Source organism: Chlorocebus sabaeus, chromosome 5, assembly GCF_047675955.1.
Source record: "Chlorocebus sabaeus isolate Y175 chromosome 5, mChlSab1.0.hap1, whole genome shotgun sequence".
NCBI classification, from domain to species: domain Eukaryota; kingdom Metazoa; phylum Chordata; class Mammalia; order Primates; family Cercopithecidae; genus Chlorocebus; species Chlorocebus sabaeus.
This window is the reverse complement of record NC_132908.1, coordinates 84,538,135-84,551,967: the sequence shown is the minus strand read 5'-3', so window position 1 is coordinate 84,551,967 and position 13,833 is coordinate 84,538,135. Positions and strand designations below refer to the sequence as shown.

General features: G+C 50.8%; 1 protein-coding gene across 3 annotated transcripts in view; it reads left to right on the top strand.

Moving 5' to 3' along the window:
• CA5A (carbonic anhydrase 5A) overlaps nucleotides 1-13,833 on the top strand; it is a 54,550-nt gene that overhangs the window by 17,141 nt on the left and 23,576 nt on the right. For all 3 annotated transcript variants that reach the window (XM_038008179.2, XM_007994320.3, XM_073015629.1), the window contains one exon: nucleotides 13,349-13,467. In XM_038008179.2, coding sequence (XP_037864107.2) covers nucleotides 13,349-13,467 — 119 coding nt within the window. The remainder of the gene's footprint in view (nucleotides 1-13,348; nucleotides 13,468-13,833) is intronic.

Here is a 13,833-nt window from a genome sequence, read left to right as displayed (position 1 = left end):
CCATTTCTAATCGTCGAGCTTCCCAGATGCTTCCCAGGTGCACGGCGACCCCTATGTGCTGTGTGGTCTTTTATAGGGACAAAGGATCAATCAAGACAGGGAAACCCCTGATCCCAAGGAGCTTGTGTTCTTGTGGGATAAGAAAATTAGTAAACATTAATTAGCAAATAGGTACTTCTCTATGCAAGTTTACAGAAAAATAAACAAATATGTACCTAAGAAAGAAGATGGTTTTGGATAGCAATAAGTGCTATGATGAAAATGAAACCAGGTGATGGGCCGGAGATGACTCCACTGAGGGAGGTTGTGAGCATTACACAACATGGTCAGAAAAGACCCCGCTGGACCCAAGTCCCGGCTGGTAAGAAAGTGTCAGCTTCTTGACCGTGTGGAGAAGCATTCCCGCATCACCGTTTTAAAATACGAGCATCCTAAATATTACACAAACCATACTGATGCTAAATATTTGGGATCTACACTAAAAATGTGTTGCTTTCTTTGCAATTCAAACTTACCTGGGCATCCTGTGTCTTCTCTGAGGACTCTTCTCTAACTGTGAAGCTGCAAGTCCAAGGCCTGGGCAGAAACAAGCCTGGCAGGTTCAGGGAACAGGCAGAGTGGCTGAGTGTAGGAGAGTGTGGAGGGAGTGGACTGAGGATGCCGAGAGGGCTTATGCCAGCGGGTCAGTCTTTGTGGTAATATTCACAAGCCAGGGAAGTAATTTTTTTTTTTTTTTTTTTTTTTTTTTTTTTTTTGAGATGAAGCCTTGCTCTGTGGCCCAAGCTGAAGCACAGTGGTGTGATCTCAGCTCACTGCAGCCTCCACCTCCCGGATTCAAATGACTCCTGCCTCAGCCTCCCAAGTAGCTGGGATTACAGGCATCTGCCACCATGCCCAGCTAATTTTTGTATTTTTAGTAGAGACAGGGTTTTGCCGTGTTGGCCAGGCTGGTCTTGAACTCCTAAGCTCAGGTGATCCGCCCACCTCAGCCTCCCAAAGTGTTGGGATTACAGGTGTGAGCCACCGTGACCCGCCTAGGGATGTAATTTAGCAAGTAGCTGTTTTATATGGTTTGTCTGTGTCCCCAGCAAATCTCATCTTGAATTATAGCAGTTCCCCCATACTGTTCTCGTGGTAGTGATTAAATCTCACAAGATCTGATGGGATTTTTATTTGTTTGTTTGTTTGTTGTTAATTTGTTTTTTGAGACAGAGTCTCGCTCTGTTGCCCAGGCTGGAGTGCAGTGGTGTGATCTCGGCTCACTGCAACCTCTGCCTCCCGGGTACAAGCAATTCTCTCGCCTCAGCCTCCTGAGTAGCTGGGATTACAGGTGTGTGCTACCATGCCTGGCTAATTTTTGTATTTTTAGTAGAGACGGGGTTTCACCATGTGGGCCAGGCTAGTCTTGAACTCCTGACCTCAAGCTATCTACCCACCTCAGCCTCCCAAAATGCCAGGATTACAGGTGTGAGCCACTGCACCCTGCCAATCTGATTTTTTTTTTTTTTTTTGAGACGGAGTCTCGCTGTGTCGCCCAGGCTGGAGTGCAGTGGTGCAATCTCAGCTCACTGCAAGCTCCGCCTCCCGGGTTCACGCCATTCTCCTGCCTCAGCCTCCCGAGTAACCCCTTTCTCTTGGTTCTCACTCTCTCTGACCTGCCGCCATGCAAGACATGACTTTTGCCTTCTGCCATGATTGTGAGGCCTCCCCAGCCACGTGGGACTGTGAGTCCATTCAACCTCTTTTTCTTTGTAAATATCCTAGTCTCCGGTATGGCTTTATCAGCAACATGAAAACAGACTAATACACTGTTGTTACTTATTAAATGTTACTGGCTTATTTTGAAACAAAAAGAAAAGCTTACCAAATACATGTGGTTATGGGAAGGGACCAGAAAGTTACACTGGGAGTGAAAATATCAGTAATTACGTTTACTGGGTGGTGATGGCATAAACAATAGTTTTTCCTTTTTTTTTTTTTTTTTTTTTTTTTTGAGACAGGATCTTGCTCTGTCGCCCAGGCTGCAGTCAGTGGTGCAATCACAGCCCACTGCAGCCTCGACTTCCTGAGCTCAATTGATCCTCCCAGCTCAGCCTCTTGAGTAGCTGTGTCTACAGGTGTGAGCCACCAAAAAAAAAAAATTTATTTTTGACACAGGATCTGGCCCTGTTGCCCAGGCTGACATGCATCTGGGCTCACTGCAAGCTTCTCCTGAGCTCAAACCATCCTCTCACCTTAGCCTCCCGAGTAGCTGGGACTACAAGCTCACTCCACCACGCCCGGCCCCGTTTTTCCTCGGTAAATGTCCTTCTACAGTACTGTGGGTACGTCACTTTTTCAATATGAAGTTTTCTTTGGAAGTTTATAAATCCAGTTTGAGCCTTGGAGGAAAGCAGTCAGTGATAGAAATGTTGTGACTCTGAGTGAGTTTGGTGGAGTTTCGAATTGTAGATTGTTTCCCAGGGACCGCTGCAGACACAAAGCCCTGACTGCAGGACCCTGGGTGACAAAAGTGATCAAAGGCGACTGTGGTCGGACGTGCGCTGCAGTGCGAGTTGAGGTTTCATCGAGCCTCGTTCAGTGGCTCCCGGGGCAGTTGTGTGGATGAAGAGGGCCATGTCTGTGAAGCGCTCAGGATGGAGCTGGTGGTGGGGCGGCCACGCTGGCCACGTCGCTCACACCCCGCACCTGTCACCTCGGTGCCTGCGTTTTCCTTGGCTCCTCTGTGGATTAATTCTCGTTCTGAAGACAAGGGAGGCCGAGGTTTCATCTCAGCTCTGTTCCCGGCTCATTGCTGCACTTCCTGTGCCCGTCCCCTCCACTGACAAGGGGAATGAGACCCCTACCTAGGGAAACACTCTGGGGACGGTGGCCCGAGACTCCATACCAGCCCCTTCCACGCCCAGCCGCCAGCCACGCTGAGGTCCTGACCACCTTGTGGACCGCCCGGTCCTCCAGCCCCACACCCACCCCCGCGTCCTCCCTCCTGCTCTTCCCTGGTTCCCTTGTGTTGCTCTGTGCCAGTAGCTGAGCCCCCGTGCCCACCCACTGCAACTGCACCTTCCCTCCCTCCTGGCTTCCCCACTGCGTTGCTCCCCTGCAGGGGCCAGTGAGTGGCCCTAGCTGTGTTCAGACGGCTCTGTGCCTCCTCCTCCCACCCCAGTTCCTCAGCCTTGGAGACAGACGGGGGTGCCGCGGGGCTGAACGTCACTCCAATCTCGTGGGGCTGTGGGTCCACATCTGCACCTGCTGCGTGGTTAGCACCCACTGAGCGTCTGGGTCAATTTGCCGTCGTCCCACCCCTCAGTGCCATGGGCGGTTGCCTGACGAAACGCTGCACTTAATAGAAATCACTGTGGACGCAGGAGATAGACGGTGATGAGCTCAGGACCAGCTGGCAACCCCATCAGGTGGTGATGCCCACTGTGGTCACCCGTGACTTCCTCTCACCACTGCTCAGAACTCCTGCAAAGCCACAGACAACAAATGGACATTTCTGCTCCATACGAGAAGCTCCTATTGTAAATCTGTGACATGGCTGCCATTTTCTCTCAGCAAATATTGAGCAAACCCTGACTGTGCCAGGTGATGTGCTGGGTCCAAAAACCTTCCCAGAAGCAGCCCTGGCACTCACGGAGATCCAGCTAGGAAGTCCAGGAAAAGGTCACTGGGGAGAAAAACGAAGTCAAGCATAGTGGATGAACGCGCTGCCGTAGCTCCCCACGCCTCTCGTGGTGGATGTCACTTACGCTTCCTGGTGCCCTTCCAGATGACCCCTCATGGGCCACTACACATGGCTGCACCTGGCAAGAGCAAACAAGGATGATCTACTCACCAAGCCTGCAAGGCTGGTGTGCAGGACGGGCCAGCTATGCTTCCCAGGTGTGTGCAAAACCAGGGACGAGTCAGTCATTGGGAGGGTGAGGTGCTAGGGCAGTGTGGGGTGGAGGAGGAGCGAGGGGAGCTGAGTGTGGACTCTTTGTATTGGAGAGGAAGGGAGGGCCATGGTGCAGAGAAAGAACAGAGATTTCAAAGGAGCTACGGTGGAGACCCACGGAAGAGGAATGCTGAGGTTTTTCTGTCTGAAATGCTGAACAGACTCTAGCACACGCAGAACAGCCCGCCACAGCGAGCTGCAGGATTCTCCTGGGCTTTTAACAGTGGTCTTGCAAAAAAAATTAGCTGGGCATAGTGGTCCCAGCTACTCAGGAGGCAGACAGGGGAGGATGGCTTGCGCCCAGGAGGTTGAGACTGCAGGAGCCATGATCGCACCACTGTACTCCAGCCTGGGTGACAGAATGAGACCCTGTCTCAAAAAAAAAAAAAAAAAAAAAAAGACTGGAACATTCAAAACCTGTTGATGAGCCAGGCGAGGTGGCTCACACCTATAATTCCAGCACTTTGGAAGGCCAAGGCAGGGGGATCACCTGAGGTCAGGAGTTTGAGACCAGCCTGGTCAACATGGCGAAACCCTGTCTCTACTAAATACACAAAAATTAGCCAGTTGTAGTGGTGCATGCCTGTAATCCCAGCTACACGGGAGGCTGAGGCAGGAGAATTGCTTGAAACTAGGAGGCAGTGAGCCAAGATTGTACCACTGCATCCAGCCTGGGTGACAGAGCGAGACTCTGTCTCAAAAAAATAAAACAAAACAAAACAAAAAAACCCTGTTGGGGTTTGTTGGCAAAGGCCCCCCTTCCTTTCACCACCACTAGCACCAACCCCGTTGCCCCTCCAATCCCATCTCCCGCTGCCCCCGACAGCGTCTCTGCCGGCTGGTGCTTCCAGCTATTCTGTCGTGGTGGCTGCTGTCACCAGGGTCCTTTCCACTGGTCGTCCCTTTCTGCCCACAACCGCCATTATCTTCACCTGACAAACAGAAAATCTCATCTTCAGGGCTGAAATGCCGCTTCCATAGGGGCATCCTCAGCAAGTTTAGGGCCCCAAAGCCTGCGCCTTCACCTCCCAGACACACAGCTTTTTGTCTCCACCACCATCTGCCCCTCCTGGATTCCAAGCTCTGCAAGGGCAAGTCTGAGCCCACAGCCTCCTCCCTCTGTGCCCCATGCTGGGCGTGGTGCCTGGCACACGGGAGAAACTCAGTGGATGTTGTCGGATGAATGAGGGATTTTTCTTCTTTTGTGCTTGCATGGCTGGCAAAGCCCCTTCTCATGGACATGAGAAGACAAGTCTTCTCAAGACATATTTATCTTTCGACGTCTTTACATGCAGGTCTTACCTTGAGACTCATGGTATCTGTTTCTGGGGACTGCGGATCTCTGCCATGGTGAGATGATGGCGATGGCAATGATGATAGCGATTTGATTTTATTTTACTGTTTATTTATTTATTGAGATGGAATCTCACTCTGTCGCCCAGGCTGGAGTGCAGTGACGCGATCTCAGCTCACTGCAACCTCCACCTCCCGGGTTCAAGCAATTCTCTCACCTCCACCTCCCAAGTAGCTGGGACTACAGTCGCATGCCACCACACCCGGCTAATTTTTGTATTTTTAGTAGAGATGGGGTTTCACCATGTTGCCCAGGCTGGTCTCAAGCGTCTGACCTCAAGTGACTGCTCACCTCAGCCTCCCAAAGTGCTGGGATTCCAGGCGTGAGCTACCGCGCGTGGGTGATAATAGTAATTTTAATAATAACAATAACACCAGTCATAATAAAAGTAAGTGGCGATCATTATTTGAGCTCTCACTGCATGCCAGGGACTATTAGGGAGGTACTTTGTAAGCATCACGGTACTCAGTCCTTGCCATGGGCCCCTGAAGTAGGCATCATTATCCTTTTACAAACGTCTAGTCTGGGCCACAGACCTATAAAACAACTTGCAAAGCCCCACCGTGTGAAGCCAGGATTGGAGCCCGCGTTTGCCTGGCTTTCAGACGAGTGCCAATATGTGATGGTCTCAGAGGCTAACTTCCAGGGAGCAGTCTAGGTTCTGTCGTCACGGAGTTCTGTGCGCAGGGGCTTGAGTGGCTGTGGCCCCTGCCTGCCTGGGGAGGTGGCACACAGAAGCCCTCAGCCGTCACCCTTTACAGCTTGGGAGCCTGCATCACCTCCCAGAATGGCACCGGAAACAGGCTGGTCCCTTGCAGCATCGTGTTATTTGAAGTTACAAGAAATTAGAACATCTCAAACTTCTCTTGTACTAATTTTAAGCCTTCAAACAACCCGTGCCTGCCAAAAGCCTGCTTATCTTGGTAAAAGCCCGGAACTACAAATAGATGGCTATTAACAGCATCTGTTGTAATAGCAGAGACAATATTCTCTGGGGCCAGCATGTCACAGCCTGGAGCCGGCCCCAAATGTCATCTGTTATTATGTTTGCAGGGTCTGGCACGCGCTGAGGCAATCATTCAATTATATCTCCATAAGCCGGTTCTGACGCACCTGCTTGCATAGGACACTGAGGCAACAGTGGCCAGTGCTGCCCGGTGGACCAGCCCTGCTGATAGCAGAGTCTGGGGGATGGGGGCTGGCAGCTTAAAGACCCCTTTTTGTGAATGGGGCTTGCCCTTTTTTTTTTTTTTTTTTTTTTTAAATTAAGGAGAATACCCTGACATTGTATTGTCATTATAAAAAGTCACTGTAGGCTGGGTACAGTGGCTCATGCTTGTAATCCCAGGACTTTGGGAGGCTGAGGCGGCAGATCATTTGAGGTCAAGAGTTCAAGACCTCTTGACTCTTGGCCAACATGGTGAAATCCCATCTCTACTAAAAATACAAAAATTAGCTGGGCATGCTGGTGGGTGCCCATAATCCCAGCTACTCGGGAGGCAGAGGTGAGAGAATCACTTGAACTCAGGAGGCGGAGGTTGCAGTGAGCCAAGATCTGGTCATTGCACTCCAGCCTAGGTGACAGAGCGAGGCTCATCTCAAAACAAAAACAAAAACAAAAATTAGCCGGGTTTGGTAACACACGTCTGTAGTCCCAGCAAGTCAGGAGGCTGAGGCAGGAGAATCACTGGAACTTGGGAGGCAGAGGTTGCTGTGAGCTGAGAGCACACCACTGCACTCCAGCCTGGGTGACAGAGTGAGACTCCACCTAAAAAATAAAGGTCACTTTGAGATTATTTTATCCAGGTCTGCAGCCTTAAATTGGGTCCCTAAGTTTACTGGCAAGGCAAGTAGCAGAGTTTGGCCTGAGCTCTGCTCCAAAAGCTGAGGGCCTGGACCATCAGACCTGGGTGAGGTTGCCGGCTAAACTGGGGCAGGTGACCGAACCTCTCTGCGTCTCAATTTCCTCATCTCAAAGTTGGGCTCACAGGACCTGCTCTGTAGGGCCGTTGTGAGGAGTTCATCCTGGTGGGAACATAAAGTTACCTAGGAACATAAAGTTACCTGTTCCTGCAATGCCCAGCAGGAACAGGTGTCCAGTGAACACCAGCTCCTCTGCCACACTCCTGGCACGCACCAAGCCTTCCCCATCACCACAAGGACATGAGCTCATGGACAGGATGTGTGGTGCCCGGGACACGCCAGAACCTGGCCAGCGAGAGCCTTTGCCCTGTAATCCGCTGTTTCACCCCATGAAGGCTTCAGTGGCTTCCAGTTGGTTGGTTTTGTTTGTTTGCTTGTTTGTTTTAGAGTGCTTCCTTTACTTCAAGCGCTGTGCTAAGGACTTCGTATTTCCCATGTGACTTAACGGTAATAACAATCCTATGGTGGGGGTTCAAGGATCATCCTCACTTTACAGATGGGGAAACTGAGGCTAGGAGGGGTGCAAAAGCTGGACCTAGAGCACACAGTTTGGGAGCGGTGGCCCCAGCCTCTGAACGTGCATGCGTCCAACTCCAGACCCCATTCCTGACCCCATGCTGTGTTGTCTACAGGAAGAGCAACGAAACACAGCTTTCCAGTTTTTCAAGAAAGATGCTTGGCATTTTGCTAGTGGGCGGCCTTCGCCGGGCAGGTCTAATTTTGGAATTTACAGTGGGATTTAAAATTTGCAGTGAGATTCTCTGTTTCACTTTGAAAGAGGCTCAAGGTGTGTGAATTCCACACTAGACTGATGCTGAAGAGGCTCCTGTGGAATCCATACCCGCTGCATTTTCAATGAAAAGGCCGAGCTTTTCCTTCCGCCTCTGAAATGCGCGCGCCCTGCGCGGGCCACGTGGCCGGGTGCCGGGTGTCTCTCCACCGACCTGCCACCAGGGGCCGCTCCAGCCCAGCCCGAGTTTTCCATCGGCCCCTGCACCTGCTGTTCCCGAAAACGCAGCGGCCTAGCCTTCCTCTGCAGTTACCCTCTTAGAAGAATGAACGTTTGGCTTCCCTCCTTATTTGCGTATCACAGAGCCAGTGAGGCACAGTAGCCTTTTTGGGTTTTCCCCTGAGCGTGCTTGGTCCCCGGTCCAGGGTGGCCGCCGTTTCAAGCAAGTCCCTTGTTCAGGTACAGGCGTGCAGATGCCCCGAGCCAGCCTGAGGAGGGGCCGCGTGTTCCAAGGGCTTCATGGTTCCCCTCGGGGGCAGATTGGAAAGGGCTGACTTATCTTACTCCAATGGGTAGAGAGGCGGGAGATCCAGCCCATCAGAGGCTGCTGCAGTAAAGAATTCTGGGACAGGTTGGGCACAGTGGCTCACGCCTGTAATCCCAGCACTTTGTGAAGCCAAGGTGGGTGGATAATGAGGTCAAGAGATCAAGACCATCGTGGGCAACATGGTGAAACCCCATCTCTACTAAAAATACAAAAAAAAAAAAAACAAAAAAAACAACCGACTGTGATGCTGGTGCCTGTAATCCCAGCTACTTGGGAGGCTGAGGCAGGATAATCACTTGAACCCAGGAGGCGGAGGTTGCAGTGAGCCGAGATCACGCCACTGCATTCCAGTCTGGGCGACAGAGTAAGACTCTGTCTCAAAAAAAAAAAAAAAAAGACTTCTGGGACAGCTCGGGGTCAGGAAGGGTGAGGAGATGCCCGTGGGCTCCAGCCCTGCTGGGAAAGTGGCCTTTGGAAAGTCTTCTAGCCCTAGAGTTAGCATAGTACCTTACCCTGCAAAGGCTCAGGACGCACAAGTCCCTTCTGGTCCCAGCAGCTCCCGTTCCTGGCCCTCGTTCGTTGGCCACAGTCTGGAGGCTGACTTTTCTACTAGGTTTTGTGGGTGGGGGTCTGGCAGGCATCCAGCTGTCAGTGGACTTATGCAGTTGGTGTCGCTCTCTTTGGGACCCTATTTATGAACCTACGTAGAACCCTAGGGTGCTTGAACTGGGACCGAGAGAAATGTGTAGTAACTCACTTTACACAGATGAGGCTGCAGAGCCCCCAAACGGTGTGCAATGCACAATCACCATCACTGCCATCATCAGACATAATTTTACAAAATGCTTCCTGCCTTGTCTCCATTTATCCTGCCTGCTCTTCTCATTTTACAGGTAGAGAGGCTTAGGCTCAGAGAGGCTAAGCTACTTGCCCAGGGTCACACAGCAAGTTAGAAGCAGAGCTAAGTTGCAAATCCAGGTCTTTAACTATTTCTATGTTCCGTGGACTTTCCTAGAAATCCCCAGCGGTTCCCAAGCTGCCGTGGGAAAGGCTCGATTCCACTGCAACACACACAGCTGCTTACCAACCGAGTGATTCAATGAATAAATCAATGAACTGACTAATCCCATTCGTTCCTGTATTCATTCATCCCATGAGGGTTCATTGTGTGCCTTCAATGACCCTTTCCTGCACTAAGTCCTGTTGATACAGTGATGGTCCAGATGGGAACAGCCTCTTTTCTTGTTTGTTTTTGTTTTTGTTTCGAGATGGAGTTTCACTCTTGTTGCCCAGGTTAGAGTGCAGTGGCATGATCTCAGCTCACTGCAACCTCCGCCTCCGAGGTTCAAGCAATTGTCCTGCCTCAATCTCCCAAGTAGCTGGGATTACAGGCACCTGCCACCACGCCTGGCTAATTTTTTGTATTTTTAGTAGAGATGGGGTTTCACCATGTTGGTCAGGCTGGTCTTGAACTCCTGACCTTGGGTGATCTGCCCACCTTGGCCTCCCAAAGTGCTGGGATTTACCGGCATGAGCCACCATGCCCAGCCTAGAAACAGCTTCTGTCCTAAGAGTGCAACTGGGTGGGACTTAACTCAGAGTCTTACAAATGGCATCTACCAGGTTGGGTCCAGTCTAATTTGTCCATGAAGCATCCATCATCCCTGCCTTCTAGGCATTTCTATTCTAGAAGAGATGATACAGACATGCATGAATTTCCACACAGTAAACTCGTCATGAGTGAACCCATCCCAAGAGCGAGGCAGACCCCCTGGCAGGCTCCACCCTCAGCCACCAATCAATGCACTTTGGTGCCCCTGGGGCTGGTCGGCTACAAACCCCCTTTCCACCTCAGACACAGGCTGAGGCAGAAGCGAGCACAGAGCTCACCATGCTTGCATTTTGTGGTTCTGTAAGTTCCTTAGATTGTGTTTTGGAGGCTAGGCTCAGTGGCTTACACCTGTAATCCCAGCACTTTGGGAGGCTGAGGCAGGCTGATCACCTGAGGTCAGGAGTTTAAGATGAGCCTGGCCAACAGGGGGAAACCCCGTCTCTACTAAAAATACAAAAAAGAAAAAGAAAAAAAAGCCAGGCTTTGGTGGCAGGCGCCTTAATCCCAGCTACTCTGGAGGCTGAGGCAGGAGAATCTCTTGAACCCAGGAGGCAGAAGTTGTAGGGAGCCGAGATCAGACTCCTGCACTCTAGCCTGGGCAACAGAGCAAGACTCAGTCTCCAAAAAAAAAAAAGGATTGTGTTTTGTGCTTTGAAGGACAAAGTGGAAAAGGCGTGGGTTTTGATGTCAAACATGGATTTGAATCCTGGTTCCCACTGGCATACCTCAGGGACTGCTGGCAACCTGCTTAACCTCTCCCTGGAAATTAAAATACAACAGAAAACCACAAAGGCCAATTGACTCTTATACTCTTCCCTCTCAAAAAAAAAAAAAAAAAAAACTCATCTCTCTTGTAATTTCAAAGCTAGAAAATCACCACGAAACTCTTGCGATGTGGCCCAGCAGGGAGGTTTTCCTCGTGCCTCGGCTTCCCTACCTCTCCCTCTCATTCACAGCACTGTGGGCCACCATAGAATAAGACCTGGTTGTTAGCAACAAAGTGTTTTTTTGTTTTGTTTTTGAGATAGAGTCTCACTCTATCGCCCAGTCTGGAGTACATTGGTGCGATCTCGGCTCACTGCAACCTCCACCTCCCGGGTTCAAGCGATTCTCCTGCCTCAGCCTCCCAAGTAGCTTGGATTACAGGCACCCACCACCTCATCTCTACTAAAAATACGGTGAATTTTTTGTATTTTTAGTAGAGATGAGGTTAAAAAAATTGAGATGTAATTTATCTGTGCATATTTAAGCAGACTAGAAGACTCGCTCATAATGGTAGAATTCTAAAACTAGGTGTGACTCCAAGGTTGCTCCAGACCAACACTGAGATTTTGAGTGAAGAGGGGCAGTGAGCAACTCTGTGGCTTGGTCCACCACTTGCCTAGCCCCTGATGGGACCAGAGCCGAATCCATTTTCCATTTTCCAGTTTACACCTTGGTGTATCCAACTATGAGTACTTTTTTTTTTTTTTTCTTTTTTTTTTTTGAGACTGAGTCTCACTCTGTTGTCCAGGCTGGAGTGCAGTGGCGCGATCTCAACTCACTGCAACCTCCACCTCCCAGGTTCAAGCGATTCTCCTGCCTCAGCCTCCTGAGTAGCTAGGATTGCAGGCACCCGCCACCACGCCCAGCTAATTTTTGTATTTTTAGTAGAGACGGGGGTTCACCATGTTGGCCAGGCTGGTCTCGAACTCCTGACCTCAAGTGATCCGCCCGCCTCGACTCCCCAAAATGCTGGGATTACAGGTGTGAGCCACCACGTCCAATCCAACTATATATACTTTTGGTGTCAGGAAACCACCAGGAGTCAGCAGTGTCAAGTTCCCCAAGGCATTCATCACATGCTCAGTGCTTTCCTGGCTTTTGCCACAGCAGGAGGTGGCATGAGCAAGGTGGGTGAGACGAGGCTCCTCCACAGCTATGGGAGGCACTCGGGCCACCCGGAATTCGTGACCAGCGCTCTAGCTCCGCCAGTGCCTTCCAGCCTTGCCCAGCCATCCCAGGAGCATACTGTGCTCCTTTCAATGAAAACAACGTGTGGAACAGGTACCACATTTGTAGCAGTTGTTGATGGAAATCTGTTAGTGACAAAGTGCTTAGACACAGGAGAAGCCACCCACATCAGAACCCCCCTGGGGAACTCATTAAAAGGCAGACTCCCAGCACTACCTGGTCCTGGGGACAGCAGCCATGACTCTGCAGGGCAGAGCCTGAGGCCTCGGTGAGCAATGCTCATGGCTGAGTCCCTCATGTCAGGCAAACCAAGCTCCTGGGAGGCCACACCTGGCACTGTGCCATGGAGAAGGGCACCCCGAGGCCTGCAGGTGGAGAGTGCTGACTCCAAGGTCAGTGTTTAGGGTGACTTAGGAAGGAAGGAGTGTTTCAATAAAAGCTGGCCCTGTGGTGAACCTAGATTAAGCAGGGACTGCCAGAGATCAGGACTGATGCTATAGCTCAGGGTCTGCTTATTTAAAAACCTCACGCAGGTGCAGTGGTCACACCTGTAATCCCGGTACTTTGGGAGGCAGAGGCGGGTGGATCACCTGAGGACAGGAGTTCGAGACCAGCCTGGCTAACATGGTGAAACCCCATCTCTACTTAAAATGCAAAAATTAGCTGGGCGTGGTGCCACATGCCTATAATCCCAGCTACTTGGGAGGCTGGGGCAGGAGAATCGCTGGAACCTGGAGGTAGAGGTTGCAGTGAGCCGAGATTGTGCCATTGTACTCCAGCCTGGGCAACAGAGTGAGATTCTGTCTCAAAATAAAATAAAATAAAACAAAACAAAAACCTTGCTCACTATGTGTTATTTTACAACATTATTTGGTGATAGGATTTAAGCTGCTTTTAAAAAATATTTGGAAGACATCTTTTTTTTTTTTTTTTTTTTAATTGAAGTCTGGAAATCTTATAGGACAGGCAGGCATCTCAGAAACATTCTTTACTGATTTCTGTCTGCAAGGAATTGAGGCCCCCACCACCACCCAGTGGCAGCACTGGGACCCTGCCCTCATTCGGCATTTACTGTGAACCTCTGGGGCCGGCACTGGGCTGGTGGTGGGGCAGAGTGAATGGGACAGACAGAGCCCACCTTTCACGGAGCCCACCTTGGCTTGTCACGTCAACCATATAGCAACCCCTTGTGAGTGAGCTTATACAATCCTAACGTAGACAATGCCTCAGGTAACACCACAGCTCAACAAACAGACAAAATGACACACACGTCTTGCTGCCTTTATTTCCAGGAATTAGTGGTGGGCCCTTGGAAAACCACTACAGACTGAAGCAATTTCACTTCCACTGGGGAGCAGTGAACGAGGCGGGCTCGGAGCACACAGTGGACGGCCACGCGTACCCCGCCGAGGTTTGTAGATGTGGCTTAACGGCACGTATCTATACACTTTCTATGTCTCTGGCTGTATGGTGGGGAGTGAACAAGCCATGCCCGCTGCTCAGGTGTGAAGGATCTCCTGGGACCTGGGACTGTCAGTGCTCAAACCAGAATAGTCGGCCACCCCACCCATTTACTCACCCTGCTCTTATGACGAAGGCACTGTAAGCACTCTCATTCAACGCAAGAAGAGACTGAGGTTCTGAATGGTTATGGAACTTGCCAAAGTCAGACAGCTGGGATTCAAGGTCAGAGCCTGAGCTCTTTGCCGTGCTTCACTCAGCTGTGTGCTTGCAGCTGTAGGGACTAGCAGATCCACAAGGCCCTCTGCTGAGAAGC